At 37.4% G+C, this 20,408-nt stretch overlaps 1 protein-coding gene across 2 annotated transcripts in view; it reads left to right on the top strand.

The window, feature by feature from the left end:
• Window positions 1-20,408, top strand: part of LOC122823053 (protocadherin-15-like) — a 214,907-nt gene that overhangs the window by 159,691 nt on the left and 34,808 nt on the right. For both annotated transcript variants that reach the window (XM_044102283.1, XM_044102282.1), the window contains exons 27-31: window positions 6,192-6,301; window positions 7,777-7,917; window positions 12,130-12,257; window positions 18,199-18,429; window positions 18,690-18,778. In XM_044102283.1, coding sequence (XP_043958218.1) covers window positions 6,192-6,301; window positions 7,777-7,917; window positions 12,130-12,257; window positions 18,199-18,429; window positions 18,690-18,778 — 699 coding nt within the window. The remainder of the gene's footprint in view (window positions 1-6,191; window positions 6,302-7,776; window positions 7,918-12,129; window positions 12,258-18,198; window positions 18,430-18,689; window positions 18,779-20,408) is intronic.

Here is a 20,408-nt window from a genome sequence, read left to right as displayed (position 1 = left end):
CCCTAACCTGAGAGAAGAATATAAAGCATTCTATTTTATTGCATCGTATCCTTACGGCGATGCATTAACCTGAGGGCAATATGAAGGCTTTTCTTTTGAAATATAAACATAAGCTTCATATTAAATGCTCACACTAATCCAATGCCTAACAGTGTTTGAGTTAAATCTCTTATTTACTGGCCTAAACAGCCAGTAGTTCTAAATGGAAGCTCTGTTTTAACTGAGTGTTAGTTAGAACTACAGATATGGTGTTCTGATAGTCCTATTTATTATCATTAGGTCAAAGGTTAATGCCATTGCACTGGCTTGCCAGTGCCATAACCTGAGAGGAAAAGATTATATAGGCAGAGACCTAGGCACTGACCTGACAGAGATATTGGGGCTTTTATTGGGAAATTTCCATTAAGCTTTATTTAAAATTGACACATTAATCCTGTGTGTAACAATGGTTTGTAAAAATCAGTTATAAAATGCCCAAAACACAAGTAGTTCTAAAGGCCAGCTCATTCCAGAGTGTCCTCCCATAAATCAGCTGCTCTGGCCTCATGTGTTCCGTTGCCATGGTAAATAATCCTCTCTGCCAGCTGTGAGTGAGACATCCAGGGGGAGACAATTCTCTGTTTGAGCCAGCCAGTTTGACTAAAAAAAGCATTGCAAAAAACTGTTTCCCGTTCGGGAACCGTAATACATATTCGAAAACCGTTTGAAGCATATGAGAGGGCTATTTGTCGCCTCCACATAGTCCCGCCATTCATATCTCTACCTCACTCACAGTATTAACAGCGATGAGATAAAAAAGTGTGTGCCAAGGTCTGTAATTTTTCAGAAATACATGGAAGTGAATCAGTGAGATCTGTCTGCTACCCTGGCGATGACTTTGCTCTGAAGCACCTGGAGAGAAAACTGTAAGCGCTAGATAATTTTTGAAAACATTTGACCGGAGCAGGCACGCGTATCAATGTCATGACCAAGTTTCATACCAATCATGCAATATTTGTGAGCGTGAGGGCGAGTTAAAAATGATTTGGGGTCAAAATGTCGCTCTGACTCTCACTCTAGCGGAGCCTGCCTTCACACTCTGATTTTTCCAAAATCAAAAACTTTGGGTCGCTTAGAAAGAAGTTGTGGACAAACCATAATACATATTGACGGTTGTCTTCACTTTAAAAGAGATCACGGACGTATCTACAAAATGAAGTTTGAATGGCGTTTCTACATGAAGTTATGACGACACAGAAAATCCTCAAAATAGGGTATTTTAAGATTTAGAGGTTGCTTCGGCCCCTTGACGAGATTTCACCTGGTGAGCTCGTTAGTGATTTTGGGGTCGTTTTTTGCTTTTACGCCGCCATGGTAACTCCAAATCCCACCAGAAGTAATAGCACACCTCCGGGATCGAGCCGCACGCTTTGATACCACTTTTGTGGGTGGGCTCGCATGCACGAGCCGCATTCGGGTGACGGAAGAATAATAAATAATAATACTTAAAGAGACATTCTATTGGGTGTAGAACAATAGGTGCCTGCCATAATGCATGGAGTGACTGACTTGCTTCGCAAGTCAGTCACTGCTCTCCTTATGCATTGCTATGGGCAGGCCCCAATAAAGAGACATTCTATTGGGTGTAGAACAATAGGTGCCACATGTATGCAATGCATGGAGTGACTGACTTGCTTCGCAGTCACTGCCTCCTTATGCATTATGGGCAGGCCCCAACTAGAAAATTCCTGAAGAAATTTAACTGGGGCCTGCCAAAGTGTGCCCGGTTTGGACCCAGCGTTCTGATGCTAAGAATTACCATCAATGCTAAAGAAAGCTGCAATGTAATCAATAGCATGTGGAGAATCACAAGAATGTTAAGTAAGCTGGACATGCAACATTCAGTATGATAAAGTAAGTGTATTAGCTAAAATGAGCAAATATGCTAATATAAGCATAAATACTTTCAGTAGCATGTGGGGTATCATTAGAATGTTTACTGTCATTTACTTACTCCATTAAGTATACTAAACATGGCTAATAAGTCTGAAAATTAGAAAATAGATTATTTAAGCTAAAAGGCTAATGCTAATGAACTGCACTGCTTCGCAAGGCAGAACCCTAACCTCGGATAAACAGATAATGAAGAATGATATCACTGCACCGCCTCGTGTGCACTGTCCAGAGGGGCATTTTGAGGCTTTTATTTTGAAATTTGCAGTAAGCTTCATATTAAATGCCCACACTAATCCAATGTGTAAGAGTGCTTTGGATAAACCAGTCACATAAAGCCAAAAAGAGCAATTACATGATGTAAAAAATCCCAAGGCTTTTATTTTTAAATTTTTGTTAAGCTTCATTTGAAAGGGTCAAAGTCATCCCATGTGTAACAGTCATTGGATTAAATCAGTCATATAACGCTCAAAAAAGCAATGACCTGATGTAAAAATTTTCAAGGGCTTTTATTTTGAATTTTTCAGTAAGCTTCATTTCAAAGGGCCAAACTCATCCCATGTGTAATAGTGACAGGGTTAAATGAGTTATATACAGCCCATAGCAGCAAGTTTTTCTAAAGGCCAGCTCAGTCCTCCTCTGTTTTAACTGAACTACTAGTTAGAACTACAGTGATGCGTATTTGTAGTCCTCAGCAACTCTCCCTGCTCTGGGTTCCGTTGCCATGGTAAATAATCCTCTCTGCCAGCTGTGAGTGAGACATCCAGGGGAGACAATTCTCTTTTTGAGCCAGCCAGTTTGACTAAAAAAGCATTGCAAAAAACTGTTTCTGCTCGGGAACCGTAATACATATTCGAAAACCGCTTGAAGCATATGAGAGGGCTATTTGTCGCCTCACATAGTCCCGCCATTCATATCTCTACCTCACTCACAGTATTAACAGCGATGAGATAAAAAAGTGTGTGCCAAGGTCTGAAATTTTTCAGAAATACATGGAAGTGAATCAGTGAGATCTGTCTGCTACCCTGGCGCATGACTTTGCTCTGAAGCACCTGGAGAGAAAACTGTAAGCGCTAGATAATTTTTGAAAACATTTGACCGGAGCAGGCACGCGTATCAATGTCATGACCAAGTTTGATACCAATCATGCAATATTTGTGAGCGTGAGGGCGAGTTAAAAAATGATTTGGGGTCAAAATGTCACTCTGACTCTCACTCTAGCGGAGCGGCCTTCACACTCTGATTTTTCCAAAAATCAAAAACTTTGGGTCGCTTAGAAAGAAGTTGTGGACAAACCATAATACATATTGACGTGCTGTCTTCACTTTAAAAGAGATCACGGACGTATCTACAAAATGAAGTTTGAATGGCGTTTCTACATAAAGTTATGACGACACAGAAAATCCTCAAAAATAGGGTATTTTTAAGATTTACTGGTTGCCTCATCCCCTTGACGACGAGACTTGCACCTGGTGAGCTCGTTAGTGATTTTGGGGTCGTTTTTTGCTTTTTACGTCGCCATGGTAACTCCAAATCCCACCAAAAGTAATAGCACCCCTCCCGGGCACGAGCCGCACGTTTTGATACCACTTTTGTGGGTGGGCTCGCAGCGGTACGAGCCGCATTCCGGTAGGCGGATGAATAAGTTAAGAATAAAGAAACATTCTATTGGGTGTAGAACAATAGGTGCCTGCCATGCAATGCATGGAGGCAGTGACTGACTTGCTTCGCAAGTCAGTCACTGCTCTCCTTATGCATTGCTATGGGCAGGCCCCAATTATGTGAAAATAAATACCGAACAGATTTTAGGACGGCAACAGGACCCTTTAGGACTCATCAGTCCATTTCTGTTACCTTCACCCTGATCACACAAATCACCTGATATTCTTTAGATAACAGCTTTTAAGCCTTAGCACTCAGTACAAAAACCACACATCAAACCAGATACTTGAATTTACAGTCTACCAAGATTTTTACAAAAACCAGTAAAACATTTATTTATTTTTCTGTCAAACCTAAATTTAAAGTTCCTCCATAGAAACACAGCTAAGTGAAACTAGTAAAATGCTGGCTTTTGGTCTTGGTGTAGCCTATTATCTTAACATTTTTATTAGCCCATCTGGCAGCCACTTGTAAAAGTTTCTGGAGGCGAGCCTAAGGAGGCATTTACATCAGTCCTATTTGGTCCGCTTTCATCAAATTCAACCCTGGTGCAATTTGAATGCATATGTGAATACCAAGCAGACTGGAGATTGCTCCAAAAGCAGGAAACGGACGATGACACAGGGCATTCTGGGTAAATACAACCAAAACAAACACTCAAGTCTGGTGCTAGCAGGAGAAATGGGTCATAGTCTTATACCAAAGACAAAAGAGAACTCCTAAATCTGTTGCTTGATGAGGTGTGAAAACATGCAACAGTCAGTAGTACCGGCGATTGCAATAAACACACTGTTCTGTTGAGAAAATAGCAACAAAGTTCATAAAGGTGTGCTGTGATTTTTTTTTAATATGCTCTTGAACTTTTGATGAATAACTAAAGAGCAGCTCTTTGCAATATGATTTAGTGGATTTCTTTTTTTTCAAAAGACATTTTGACCTAGAACATTAATAAAAGCACAAATATAAATAATTAAAATATTAAATGATGACATTCTAATTTGAATTTTATGATACTTCTCAGAAAAAAACTGGTATCTACATATATTTTGGTAAAAGTTCAAACAAACTAAGTGACCTTATGGTTCAATGGTTGTGTAATCTGTAAGGTGTATGCAGGTTGTCTGCAGTTTCCCTTCACACCACATTTCTTCAGTAGACTTCTGTTTTATATTTATTTAATCAAGTAGAGCAGGTGGTTCACTAAGCAATTGACTTGGCCAGAAGTGAACAAACACACTCAACACACATAATTTATCACTTGGTGATGACTTGATGGCCTGCCCAGTTGGTTGCCCCTGCTGTAACGCTTAGCCAGCTGTGACGCTTGGCCTAATGACTGGAGTGGGATTTCTTAATGGAACAAAATCCTGCTGGGAATTTGAGGTTTGGCAGGTTCAAAAAGAAAATCAGTCAAAAATGCAAGCACAGAAAACTGCTCACCACCTGTAAAGGGAGGCGGATCGATCCAATAAAATGCATGTTTGTTGTTTAATTGAACAAAATGAGCTTTGTTACAAAAATGAACCATATGCTTAAATCAATAGTATAAGGAAAAATGACTGTCCTGGGGTTGTATATCTTAACCCAGGAAAGTCATGGAATGATACTACAGTTTGTATTGTTACTGCACAGTGATCTGGTGTAGTCTGCATGCTCTCTACCTGCCAGCAGGATTTTTTTTTTCCCCCTCAATTTCCACCTACAGTCTAAACGTATGTAAAGCCAGAAATCATGAAATACTGTAGGCGTAAAATGAAAATTCTTGTATTTATGCAGTTCAGCAGCCAGCATGACTAGCTGATCTGTATATGTGTCTTTTGTTGATAGGTCTGCAACTCAACACATTATACTGGCAAACATTATTTGACACTGTGGAAAGATAATGACTGTCTTCCAAAGTCTTCTCCATAAAGGCTAGATTTATGGCATTGAGAACTAATAGTTGTTTCACAAACGGATTTTCCCTTCTGATCTTTGGATCCCTGCTGCTCCTCCAGTTAGATTGGCTGTCTTGACTGCATCTCAGATTGATGATCTGTTTGCTTAGGTTACAGTTGTTCTAAGCTTTTTCCATGTTATGATGCTTAATTTATCAGATATTCTCTCGTAATCTGAACTTGTTTCAAACTTGGCAGTGTTAATTGAGGTATAATATACTGTCGAACTTTGGCTTAGATAATAAGTCATAAATTGCTACTTCAGAATTTTTTGAAAACTAACTTGTGGACCTTTTAACTTCTGTACATATTTTTGAATGGCATCAAGGATGTGTAGGGTTGTGTTATAGCTGTTTTTAAAGGGTAATTACTGAGGACTAAGCTCTCCGTTTATCTCAGAATACTTTTAAAGATTGACATTCTGCCCTATTGCCATCCATTTTTCAATCTGTGAACACAGCGTGTGATGAACTCACTGCCAGCTCTGCCAAGAGAAAAAAAAAAACAATATTTATATATATTGGATATTTCATATTTAATTCACAGCCTTTTCTACCTTGCCAGATCTCAGTTACGCCTTGAGAAAAAGTAGGCCAGCAGTCGACATACGAATATTTAGTTTTCCAATCTATTAATATTGATTGACTGATCTTTTTCCAGATTTCCACCAGTGAGTGAGGAGGCTGCTGTTGGAACCCCAGTGGGAATCATCATGGCAGCGGCTGTCAATCAAACTATCGTGTATTCCATCGTTGAAGGCAATGAGGGAGGTGAGTGCATTCAGAGTTTTTCTTTCAGGGCCTCACCGCTTCTCCAGCTTTTGGCATTAAAGCTACTTTAAAGCTTCTTGCTGGTCAAATATCTCTTACAGCTCAGCCTGCCCTGCACAACTTCCTCTTCACTGTACGCTACAACAATGGTTCCCAACCCCTGGGCCGCGGACCAATTGGTACTGGGCCGCGCAAGAAATAATTAAATATTTCTGTTTTATGTATCATTTGAGTCTGGAGGATCTTTTATATTAAAAATCCTTTAACCGGATTTTCTCGGTTACGTCTTGCACACCGACATTGAGCCCACAAGCAGCAAAATGAGTAAGAATCAGAACAGATGTCTTTGGAAAGTTTCTTTGCGAAGGGAAAAAGGCCTAGAGATGGGACCGTCTCAGTGCAGAGAAACAAGATCAGAGCTCCCAGGAGTCGTTATTGTGAATTAAAATTTTCACTAAAGTAAAATGTTTGTTTTTGTGGCGCATCTGTATCTTATTTTGAAGGGCTATGTAAACGTTACCATAGCGACCAGGGTCAGAGAGCGTTAGGGCAGTGGTCGAGATGAGATGAGAGGAGGGGAGCTTGTGAGTTTAAGGTCTGGTTCACACGGCACGATGTTCTAAACCTCTGTGACCACAAAGAACTGAAAAGTACAAGTTTGGTCGGTTCGTGTATCCAGCAGGATCAACACACCACAAACTAACTGATTCCACTCACAAACATCCCGATTCCAGAAGAAAATCCAGTAAAACCCCCAACATACCATACGTGAATTTAGAATACTGTAGTAGCAGTAGTGATAGTTTGTGAACTCATTTTAAGCGATAAAAGACGCAACAAAAAGAAAAGGCGTTTGATAAAAATGCCGGGAGCAGCCGCTCTATTTACTGCACCATGATTTGGAGGTGAGTTATGTTTTTTCATAGTTAACATTTTTAACTGAATAAACACAACCACATATAATAAACATATATGAAAATGACCTTCACCTATAGTAATAAACATTTCCACATATCACCTCAAATGTCCACCGGACTCTCAGTTGCTCCAGGTCAACTGTTATGGATTCCTCTCCGTTCTTACGCCACCGCGCGTTCTGATTGGCTCCCTGTCACATTCAACAGGCTGCGTTCTCGCTCCCAGTCAGGGAAAACCCCACAGTCTGCGATAATCGGGGCAAGACAATGTTGAATATGCCCAATTTTGGATCAGGCCTACTCAACACACCACCACATAACACACTGCACACTGCAGGACGTTGCAAGATTTCGTAAAGGGAAGATCAGCTCAAAAACAAAAAGGCTTATTTGACGGTTCCTCTACCGCCCCTCCTGGGTCGTAGCAAAATTAACTCGTCCGCAGTAATAAAAAGGTTGCGGACCACTGCGCTACAAAACTCCTCACTCATTCCCTCTGTGCAATAGCACTTTTTTACTAACTTGTTTTAAAACTTTTTGTTGCTCTGTTCTCCCCAGGTGTGTTTTCGTTAAACAAAACAACTGGTGAGATTTCCACAGCCAAGCCCCTTGACTATGAAACCAATTCCAGCTATGTTCTGAAGGTGGAAGCAGACTCCATGAGGGTGGTCTCATCAAATCTCCGAGCTCCGTCAAAGTGTAAGTGGAACTGCAGGTGGAAGTACTGCACACTTGTAATCATGAATTAAACTGCAAATATTTATTTTTTGTCTTTCGGGTCAGAGATTTTAGCAAGCTATTATGACAAGCATATGGAAGGATACCAAAGATATAAAACCCAAATGAGACAGATTAAAAAGCAACACTATTCCAAATACAAAGGAAATATATTTAAAATTTAGAATTTGAACATTTTAAAAATGAAATGCAAAAAAAAATAATAATAAACTTAAACATTGTAGTATTTAATACACCAGAAAAAAATATTAAGATTGAAAGTAAAACATGAACATATTAGATGTGTCACTCTGTCAGTAAGTTTAGTGATTGGTGGGGTTAAGGTAACACAGAGCAGGAGTGTATGACAGTGTATACAATGACTCTGAAAATGGTCTGTAAAATAATAAAAAAAAAAAACTGTTCCCCTAACCCACAGCCTTATGACTGGTTGTTTTTTCTATCTGATGACAAGCAGTCTCATGTGTGACATGTCTGACTTCTATCTAATTATTTAGAATCCATTCTGGTTCAAATTTAGTTCCAATAAATCAACATGTATGCAATAGAGAATAATCATAGAGCCAGACTCACATCCAATTAAATACAGTCTACTGAGACCTTATGTCAATACCTGTTGATCATGTATCACCAGTTGGTATATTTCTGGCCATTGGCTTTTATAGCTTTCCTTTCTCAGCAAGTATTTGGCATCGTCTTTTATAGATGAGATGCTTGTTGGTTTTATTGGGTTTTTTCTGTAAAGCTTGTCTTCTCCTCTTGCTGCGAACTTTGTGTCATGGCATTTGTACACCAGCATTTTTGTAACTTTTAAAGATGCTTGAAGCATCCTAAAGTTCCATGCACATTGTTGGGGTGTTTGGACACAGATGATTATATCTGCTAAGGTTTTACTTTCTTCTGTTTGGCTCAACATCAAACTTGTTGTGGTCTCACATACCCCTTCATTTGCATTTAAAAGAAAAAAAACAACAAGTCGTCCTTTCACTATAATTAGAGCTGAAGTAAAAATGGATCTAATTAGTCTCAAAGTCTTTCTCCTCTCTTTTTTTCTACTGGTCTCCTCTTTTATGTCCTTTTTCCCTTTTCTTTTTTTACTTCTTTTCACTTCATATCTGTGTTCGTCTTAATTGAAGCTCAGCTCCGGAGCCTTCGCTTATCTTCTTTAATTATGGTGTTTACCACATGCTGTTCTCATTTCATTAGAGCGATTTGAATTCAAGAATTCTGCTGGGATTAAAGCAGCAAATCATTGTGTCATTTGCAGATCGCCAGTTCTTTCCCATACACATCAAACAAAAAAATCGATCGGACTCCAAGTTAATACAGCTTCTTAACATGAAGGTTTCAGCGTTGCATCTGGAGGATGTTGCAGATTTGTGTGATTGTATTCTCTTCATTTTAGTGTTTGTGTTGAGATTCTTTATTTAAATTATTGTATCAATTTTCATTTTCTGTAGCATCAAGAAAAAATGTCTCATTTCAGATTTAATGGATTTATGATTATCTTCTTTCTATTTTTTTCATTTGTTATTTGTGTGGATTATAAAGCAGATTTATACAGGATCATTCAGAATCTCCAAGTTCCAAAACAAGTCATCTCAAGTTTCATCACTGATTCATTAGCTAATGATTTTCTTGAAATGAATTTGGCAGAACCACAATTACATTTAAATAATTTTGTGGTTAATAAATAATGTTTTCCAAAAATCTTCTAATATATTGATTGAGATAATAACTTACATTTATGGAGTTTGGTACAGATGAATAATAAAATCTGCAGGATTGACAGAATTCAGTATGAGTAAGGCATTTTTCTCAAATGTCTATGGCGTCACATAGCTGCCAAAACCCTGAGGAGCATATTAAACAATCACAGCGACGCATATATCAATCAAGAGAGCACATAGCTCTGATTGCGGACACACTTATTCAGAAGCCCATGAGCCCAGAATGCCAAGTGGTAAAACAGGCTCCTGCCACCCAGCTGTACACTCTTGCCAGAAAATTGCGCTCTCTCTCTGTTTAGTGGGCATATTTGTCAGTTGGAAGCGGTAACTCTTATAAGTAATCTGATTAGCTGGGTTTTCAGCTGAAAGTCCAGTGACAGCCTGCACAGAACTTGGTCTACTAGGAGAAGCAGAAGAAAATGCAGAGGATGACTAAAAAGGTTTTCCTTACCGCCTTCATCATTCATCATCATCATCAACGTCATTCTCCACCTCTTCTACTTTTTTGGTTTTAATTTACATCATGCCATCCACTCTTCTCCTGTTAGGTCCCTTACCGACATTAATAATGTGATTACTTAATTCTTAATTAGTTCTTGGAATGTGATGCCATACGTGACTCATCACCATGGCATTAACATGTTTACACTTCTTTGTGTTTCTTACAACAACCTTGGTAATTGTGAAAATTTATGGTAAACCTTGACAGACTTCTTTAGATTTGAACAAGCTTTGAAAGTTGAGTTTTGAACTGAAAAATAAACTGGAAAGTACTTGAGAATTAATGAATTCATATTTCACCAACAGATCTTTTCAATGCAGTGTACAGCAGATTAAAAGAACATTCAGAAGGATCCTATATTAGTGAATAATATATTGATTCATTCATTCAAACATGTTTTTAGTATTAAAGTGTGAAAAGCGTTAGACTTTTAATGGATCTTTTGTTACTAATTACTGAAATGAAATCCTTTCATGTTCCTTGAACACAAAAGCACAACGTTTGAAGTGTTTTCTTGAAATTTTATGTAATAGACCTACACAGCAAAGTGCATAATTCTAAACTGAACCAAACATTTTTCTCTGAAATTGTAGCTACAAGTCTTTTGGGGTGTGTCATCTAGAGACTGGAGTTTTTGCCGATTCTATTGTACAAAACGTATAAACTCTTTCAGATTGGATGTAGCGTGTCTGTAAACCTCAATGCTTAAATCCAGCAACAGATTTTTAATCTACTTTGTATCCGTGCTTTTGGCAATTCTAACACCTGACCATGCTTTGAATCTAAAACATTTGACTGTAGTATTGGTTTGTGGCTTCGACTTTGTTCACTTTTAGTGGGACTACTTGAGGAAAGCTCATAAATTCATAATACTTTCACCACTGCTCATCAAAATAGAGATGGTGTGTTCAGGGTTATATGCAGTCAGTTTTTTTCACCACACATTTACTGGCAGCCTAAAAAGTTTAATTGAAGTTTTGTGTTACTAGAGCAACTTCATCCCCACAATTTGTGAGCTGTAAATGTAACATCTTAGGGATTCCTTTCAACAATGACTTTCTTCTTGCTACTCTTTCAGACTGCCCAGACTTTTAAAGTGCCTGACTAATAGCAGTCTTGTCGACAGATTGCCACACTTGAACTGTGAATCTGTACAGCTCCTTCAGAGTTACATTGGCCTCCTGGCTGCCTCTCTGATTTATGCTTCCAGCTGTCAGTTAAGTTTTGCAGCAATGTCTTAGTGGGTGTGCAGTTGTACCATACTGCTTCTGTTTTCAGATGCTGGAGGAAAAAAGCTTCTTCTTGATTAATTAGGGAAAAGCATTCAGTTTCATGGGATTTCTGCATGTGTCTACCGGAATAAAAGCAGTTTTGTGCCACTCTTTTCAGAATTTTGCATCCCTTTTTCTTAGTTGAATGTGACTTTTTATTATTAGTTTTGTATGTTATTTAAAATTATTTTATTTATACTCTTATTTTATTTATTTATATATTATTTTATACTATATTTTCATACTAGTTTTATACATTCTTGAATATAAATAAAAATCTTTTCACTTACCATTACAAATGTTACAAATGAAAAAAACATCTGTCAATTGAACTTGTTCTTTATAAGAAATCTACATTCAATAATTACTAAGTTAAAATAAGCTACTATATGTTGCAGAGAAGTTAGTTTTTTACTTTTGAGTTAGTTTTGCCTTATTTCAAGATATTTACTCTAGAAACGAGACATAAATGTTTGGTAAGATTTAATGTTTTTGCTTGTGATGTGTCCATTTCCAAAGGACAAAGTTGCCATTGTTCTTGTTCAGATTTGGCCCAGTCTGAATTCGTGCAGGAACTGTACTTGTAGTCAGTCAACTAGGTAGATTTTTTTTCTTAGATCCGGAGAACATGTGTATCATATTGTGTTTTTGGTTTGTTTGTGTGTTTTAGCTAACACCGCCCGGGTGATGATCGATGTCCAGGATGAGAACGACCACCCGCCAGTTTTCACCAGATCTCTTTACATTGGAGGAGTTGCAGAGGATGCCAAAACTTTCACCTCGGTCTTGCAAGTACAGGTAAATAAAAAAGTCTAAAAGTGGTAATAATTTCTATCTGCTTGCCAGGTCTTTTGCTTGTGTTTGAAGTTTTTAGAAGCTCGATATGTAACAGGATTACCTGATAACATCAACATTTGTTTCTCTTCATCTACTGCTTGAAAAACCTCCCTTTTCCCTATCTGCAAGAAATTTCATATCGTAATGAACAGCTCGAGTGATCCAGTCTCATTAAAATACCTTTCAGCATCCAAAATAAATCACAAAGCCTGTTCCTTTCAAGTTCTATCTTTAAAAAAAATATGCAATATGTTTTAATAAAGCTGGATTCCATTAAAGACTGAAATGAGTTCACTTACATAAAAGTCTGGCCTTTGGTGTTTAATTATCTTTAAGATCATCCCTGCTTTATTACACCTTACATTCGACTCTAACATAACAGACTGAACCCAGATTAAAATGATAGTTTTGTGAGGAAGGGGAATGTACTAGCACCTGTTGCAAACACAAAAGATTATTTTTGTGCTAAAGAGAAAAATAAAACATAAAAAATAAATATTAGTCCTCTTCCGTTAAACATGTATACTACAGAAAATTAGCTGTATTTTCAATTTCATGCTTATTTACTGAAGCATAATTTTGGACATGAATGTAGGAAACACTCAAAAGATCACAAAAGATCTCAGAGGAAGAATGCAAGTTTATGATGCAGCAGGAAAAATCGAGCTGTCAGAAACGTCCCTACCTGTTCTCACCAGCCCAAAATGATCCTAAGGGAATTTTTTTACAAGATTTGTTTATTGTGGGTTATATTTCATTCTCAAATTTTTTCTCTATCAACTTATTTTGATGATTAAATTGGCTGCAGAAAAAAAAATTACATCAATGCAATAGACTAAATATTATGTGAGACTTGAGAGGAAAGGAACACAGTTTTATGATTTGGATGGAAGTCGCTGAAAAAAACTTATTTCTCAGGAAGATGGATGTTGTACTCAAAATAACATTACTGAATGAGTCTGGACTCTGTCCACCATGTATTATGACCATCATCCAAGAAGTTTTTAACAGTCTGCTAAATTGGATCTGTTGTGTCAAGTTGTGCTTGAAGAGATTTTTGCATCACAAAGTTGTTGTTTTTTTAAATACAGAGTTATGCCATGATCTGAAAATGCGATTAAAGGATAGAAAGCCATAACAGTGTTTTTGGGTACTGGATTATTTCAGCAGGAGATTGAGGAATGACACATGGGCCACCATAGAAAACTACTTTAGGGGAAATTGAAATGCTTGAGAAAGTGTGAGACATCATTTTTGGATGTCCACGTCTGTACAGTGTTGCTCTGGATATCTGCATGAACAATTGATCAAAGTTTTACTTCCTTTAGTAGAGACACGACTTTAACCAGTTCTTCTTAAACGTGAATGTTAAATGGCGTTAGGATAACAAATATTACGCTACATGTGCAAACATTTTGTTTATGTTTGTACTGAACAATGTTTAAAGTTTTGTTTGTGTTTATTAGCTTGTCTTTAATCATTTACTGTGACGCCAACCTTTAAAACATTGTCAAACACGTCGTTTTTACCTCCTTTAATTCGTCTATGTTGGAACTTACATTGTTGTGGTCAAAGAAACTGTCTGATGCTGAGTTAAGCCAGCAGGTTCATGCTTTTCATAAATACTCATGAAAGTTGCAAGGAGGGTTTTTTTTTTTATAGAATAGTGGTGATCAAGGCTGACAGTTTTGCAGTTAACCTTTTCTGTGGGGAGAAGAAAACACTTCATAACAACTTTGTGTACTTTATGCATACTCATGACTTCTTGTGGGAAACATGGGAAGGATGACTTGTTTCCTAGAGCGCATAACACCAGTTTTAAAGTCTCTCCACCGGCTCCCTGTAGCTCAAACAATAGACTTTAAAATACTGTTGTTAGTTTATAAATCACTGAATGGTTTGGCACCACAATACATTAAAGATTTGCTGCTGTTTTATCAACCTTCCAGAACTCTCAGGTCTTCTGGTTCTGGTCTGGAACAAACTTCCAGAAAACTGTAAAACAGCTGAAACACTGACTTCCTTTAAATCTCAACTAAAAACCCACTTGTTTAGAGTTGTATTTGAAACGTAATCAATTGCAAATTTATTGACGGAATCTGACTTGATGTTGTTTTTCTCATTGTTTTTTTTTTTTGTGTGTTTGATTTGATGTAAAGCACTTTGAAATGCCTTGCTGCTGAAATGTGCTATACAAATAAAGTTTGATTGATTGATTGACCATGAACCCTTCAGCCATCATGCATCTACTAATATCCTTCATATGTAGTTTTCAAAACGCTGCTCCCGATGGCCGCCTTATCACACCTCACCATGCTCAGCCACAAAAGGAACAGTCACTGCTCTGTTTTACATTACATTCCATAGCAACGCATGACCACCTCAGTCATTAAAACTGCAAAATCAATTTGAGTTTTCGATCTTTTTGTGAAGTTTTTCAGGTTTCCTTTTTTATTATCTGTGCAAATATCCTCAGAGCAGACTGTCATGCCTCTCTGCTGTTCATGTTTAAGTGTCTCTTCAGCTGCCTTTCTGTCCTCTCAGAAATCCTTCCAAAATGCTTTTGGAGCTTATCCTATAAAACCAGTAAAAACATACAGCTCTGGTCTGTATGTATTTTTATCATTCTTCAATAATACAGTTTTACATAAATGTCTGAAGCTTTGTTGCTTCAAAGCAGAGGAAATTGTTAATAAGAGTGGTTTTATTGTTTAGATTCTAGTAGTAAATCACTAACCTTCTGATTCCTACAGAGCTAATGTCACTGTGGGTCTAAAACCATCATTGATCACCAGTTGAAGCAGTCTTGTCGAAAGTGCTTCTGGATAGCATTTAGATGCTCACAGAACGTTGGTTTATTTTGTTTCTTGCTCTTCTGGTTTCTAGAGAAACTGGCCAAGATGGGAAGGGTTTTCAGACTATTCTCAAGCCTGTATTTTGTGCCTACTCTCTTTTGTCCTCCCTCCTGCTGTCAGGGAACAAGTAATCCATTTTAGCACACTGATAGCTTCATTTTTTTAAGTACACCTAGACCAGAGGAAGCTGGAGAGATATGGCTTGATGGAGGAGCTGTGATTGAGAAGACGCACGTTAATCCTTTTGATTTATTGTATATATCCCATTTTTTAAGCTATGCTGTTTGTTATGTTATGAAAGACACTTGGCAAACGTTTCGAAAGTAAAATAGTAGTTTTAATCATAACTGCTCATCTTGCAGTACTAAATGAAACAGAATAGCATATCTAAATAAACAGGCTGATGATGCAGCTGCATGAGTTTAAAAAAGCCTGTTAAGTGCTGAGATGATTAATTTTTTATTACCTTATTTTTGTTTTCTATCCCCTTTGTGTTTCATTATAACCATCCACTTTTGAGGATTAAGACAGTGAGAGGAGGCAGGAGTTGAACTACGGATTTAGAAACGGAGGGAAGAGAAAGGCTTAAAGCTTCCCCGGGTTCCAGACAGGTTTTAAAAATTTTTGTGGAGCAGACACAACTAAGACTGAATGTTGCCAAGTAAAGCACTTTTAGAACTCCCAGCTCACACATTAGTGCTGTAATTAAAATTGATGTAGCAGCCACAGTGCTTACTGTTTCATCAAAACTTGTTTCCAGTTGAGGGCATTCAGTGCAGGTACATTAGTATCACTTGCACTTATATAAGCCTGTTATTTACTGTCTAATTCAAAGACTTGTAAAAGGTGGTAAATTGACACTCCTTTCTGGTGAAGTCTTCAAAGTGTCAGCTTTAGAGTTGTAAAAGCGTAATGTTGGGGGGTTTTTTTGTCAGGTGGATTTTATACTAAATAATCTAATGTTGGATGACTCAAAGTAGTTTGTTTTCTTTGATCTGTCAAAAGCTTAATGTAAAGACCTTTTCTTAGTTTTCCCAAAAGATGATGAGCTGGTATTCACAATCAGAGCAGAAGCATGCGGCAATTACATTGATTTCAATGGGTGCAAAGAGGAACAAGTCAGAACAAGAGGAACACAAAACCAAAAACAATTTCCTCCCCATCTTACAAATGCACTACATGGCAGCGATACCGTGGCCAATAGCTACCTCCACCAGGGAGGCTGGACAGCTGTGTTCCAGTTTGTTGGGATACATATCTAAAAAGTCATTAATGAATTCACATGAAAATTTGACCAGAGGTTGAGCGAGGCCACGCTGAGAGGCAATTAAGTTTTCATGTTGATCTGGATTTGAAGCTATAAAATTTTCATTCTGACCTGGCAGAGGGAACGTTGTGTCTGGCCGGCTCTTGTTTACCTTTTTGGGATAATTGGCACCAGCCAATTATCACAGCTTCCATGGTTGAGTATTTTCCAAAGCTGGTAAACACATCAGCAGAGCAGCATTGTTTGTGAGGCTTGACTGTAAAAGTAAGGCAATTTAACTTTACTTAACACATTTTTACGTGAAAGTCAATATGTTTTGGATTGCAGAACATGAACAAATTAAGTGTGATCATTATCATGCCATCATTTCCACATTTTGTCTTTTTCAACCGTGATTAGACATGTAAATAAAATAATAAAGAGATATACAAAATGTTCAAGAGAAATATATAAAAAAGTGTAAAGTGTATCAATATTTACCATCACCCATTGGAGGGTTATGACTGTATGATTAAATTTTTTTTGTTATTATTATTGCTACTTAGAGGAGACACTTTTCAACTGTTTTCATTAAGCACACTTTAAAATACTTCACAACTTTTGCTTCTTGTTTTTCTATGTCCATTCCTTCACAATTATTTTTACCCAGGTATTTTATAAAATAAGTATGACAGCAAAAGTTGTATTAGAGCAAAAATGTTAAACACTATTTTCTTCAAAAGCGGGGATACATAAAATCCAGAGTTTTTTCTTTGGAAAATGAATGATTCTGGTACATAAATGGACCTATCTGGGGGCATCTCACAGGGAACAAAAAGAATCAACCCCCATGTCAATTATTTTGAATGTTACCAACCAGTTTTATTGCCAAGAAACTGAATTGAGACCTCTTGGACTGAAACTCACAGAGAAAAAAGAAACACCCTTTTGCCATTTTTGCCATTCCACTTTCTGCCACTGGCTGCACGTTGATTGACTTCATGGATGAGAGGATGACTCAGGTACAAGAAAGGCAGCATACAAATGCCGGACTAATTTTTAAAAGCTTATGCATTGTTACACTTTATGTTTATTCAGTCAGGGCAAGCAAAATAAAACGGACAGTCTGCAACCATGAAAACATGACAGAGGCTCCAGTCTGCCTCAAGGCTGCCTCGCTGTCTTGGAAGACCTGAATTTGTCTAAAGAATTTAATCAGAAGATTAGCAAGATTTCTAAAATGTGTGTTTTACCTAGTGTCAAAGCGATTATTTCTAAGGCACAAGAGAGCTTCATAATTCCACAATGTGGTATTACGAAGAATAATTCAGTATGACATACTGTAAAGCTACAGCATACAGTGTAGTATAGAGGATATTCTAAATCTCCTTTGCACCAGTCTGTGTTGGACTGTGTGGGAGCTTTGTATGCAATATGCATTTCTGTGTTGTAACACCTTGCTATAAGTCATTGTCTTTCTGGCCAGGAGCTGATAGCCACAATGACAGAACAGATTAATGGATCTGCACATGGCTAGACGAATCAGCTTACCCCCTACTGCTTATTCATAGTAAAACAAGTGTAAGAGCAAGCCTCATTACATCCTGAAAACTTTCAGGAGATTACATAAGGGCAGATAAATGTTTTTGTTCTGAATTAATTCATAATAACACAATATTATGAGGACTGCAGATAATGAACGAGATAATACATAGAGAAACCACTTCACTGTGTTGGTTATTGTATTTTGTAAACGACAACATTATAAGGAATATTACCAATATTTTTGCTCATTTTCCAGGCTGTGGACAAAGACACTGGGAACTACAGCTCCATGGTCTACAGGCTCATCATCCCCCCTCCCACAGGAAAAGAAACGAAAGACAGCAAAGATGGATTTGTCATTGAACCGTACACCGGTGTGGTGAAGACGGCAATCATGTATCGCAACATGAGGAGGTCATATTTCAAATTTGAGGTGGCTGCAACAGACAACTACGGTCAAGGACACAGCAGCAGAGCAGAGATAGTGGTGCGTGTGTGTTTTAATTTTCACTCTGATTCACGACAACCTTTTCAGCTGAGATGTATTTAAAGTTTTCTGCACAAATTAATTAAACATAAATGGCAGAAATTAACTCAGATTATTAGAGACTTTTAACTATAAGTGAATGAGGGTTACCTCTTTATTTATTTTTTTATTATTTGTCATTATGTTGGTTAAGATCTCATTTGTCCCAGGTTTCTATTGAAATGTACCTCATCTAAAGTGTTTTTTTTTCTAACATCAAGGTGTCTGTTGTGAACCAGCTGGACATGCAAGTGGTCGTATCAAATGTCCCTCCAACGTATGTTGAAAATAATAAAGATCAATTGCTCAGGTAACAATTATGTTTTTATTCTTAAATATTTTTTGCATATTTGTGTAGTATTCAATTTGTTTTTATTAGCTAGTAGTTCATACCTCACTGTATCATGAGGTAAACCAGCCAGTATGCCTCAATGTAGAAAAACAGACAAATTAGCTTTTCAAAATTAAACCAACAAGCATGTATAGTATCCTCACTGGCATAAAGACATTTTTCATTCTCAAAAATAGATGCAAAGTTAGGCAAATGTCAAATAGGTAAACAATTAATATTTGTTGTTTATTCACTCTATTCTACCCTCCATTGTGATTTGCTTGACATTGATTTATGCATAATTACTGTTCAGTTTTCCCAGTATAGGTCAGATATGGATAGGTCTAAATGAAGACATCTAAATATTTCCAAATGAAGAAGGAAGTAACACAAGATGAGGCATTCGGTTGTTTTTTCCTGATTTAGAGCCATAAATCATCTTATCCACTTTACAGTCCATTTCAGTTTCTTTTACTTTTGTTCAGCCCAATTAAACCTAATTTAGTTTAATGCAGTCATATTCAATATTCTAGTAAATACAAGATGTCAGTTTTTGAAGAGCTACCTGAATAATAGATTACACAAAGTCAGTAATATGACTCATGGTATAATGACCAAGAATAGAAAGAAGAACCATGATGACGTCTGAAGGAAGCAAAAACAGTACAAAGAAACACAAGTGGAATTGTAACTATGATTCATAATAAGACCAAATATCAGTATTTTTTCAAGGGCTCCCTTTAAAAAAAAAATAAATTTAAAATAGCTGAGAGGCACTGACCTAAAACAGATAATGAATTTTTTGAGAAAACCGTCAGCATTTTTGCTCAATTATCTGTTGTTGTTGTGTTTGTTGCCTGTTGTTTTAGCTTAATCCCTTCTCATGGGCTCTCTTGTGAAACTTTTCCTCATTACCTGAGATTTTCAGAAACATTTTCCACGCCGCAAAGCAGCTAAAATATTTGATACCTTATTTTGATCCATTGTGATTTGTATCTTCTCAGGCTCCGGCTTAATTCATGTAGCATTATCTCTGTCCACAGTCTGGAAAACAAAATTTTTTACTCATATCTGAAAAGCAAAAACAGCATTTAGCACTAAACATCCCATGTATTATTCATGTGTCATGATATGCATATGCATTCCTACGTTTGTGCTTTTTTGTGACAATGCACCACAGCTGCACGGTCAGCTCCTGCTTTGTTTTGGCTTCCACATATAATCAAAATTTATGTGCTATTACCTTTACAAGCTTTTCCCTTTCACACAGTCACACCACAGCGTGGGAGCTCCTGCTGTGAGCAGATGTTTCTGAGGGAGGGGAAAAAAAATCAACGTTTAGCAGCACAAGCCTGCACAGCCAGCAGGAGGGGATAAATGCGTTTGCAGTGGGGCTGGAGTCTGACGGCTTTGTTTGCATTCAGTTCCACTCAGAAGTTCACCCTCATTATTGGCATTAACTTTGTTTTATATGTATGCTTTTAATGATGCATTTGAACAGGTCCTTTTTTAGGAGGTGGAAATATTCAAGAGCTTCAGTGAATATTAAAACCAACAAGCCAATCATATTTAATGTGGATTTTGTCTGATCCACTATTCAGGTTAAAAT

This window comes from Gambusia affinis, linkage group LG20, assembly GCF_019740435.1.
Source record: "Gambusia affinis linkage group LG20, SWU_Gaff_1.0, whole genome shotgun sequence".
In the NCBI taxonomy this organism is placed as follows: Eukaryota; Metazoa; Chordata; class Actinopteri; order Cyprinodontiformes; family Poeciliidae; genus Gambusia; species Gambusia affinis.
The sequence above is the reverse complement of the archived record's forward strand: the minus strand, read 5'-3'. Positions and strand labels throughout refer to the sequence as shown.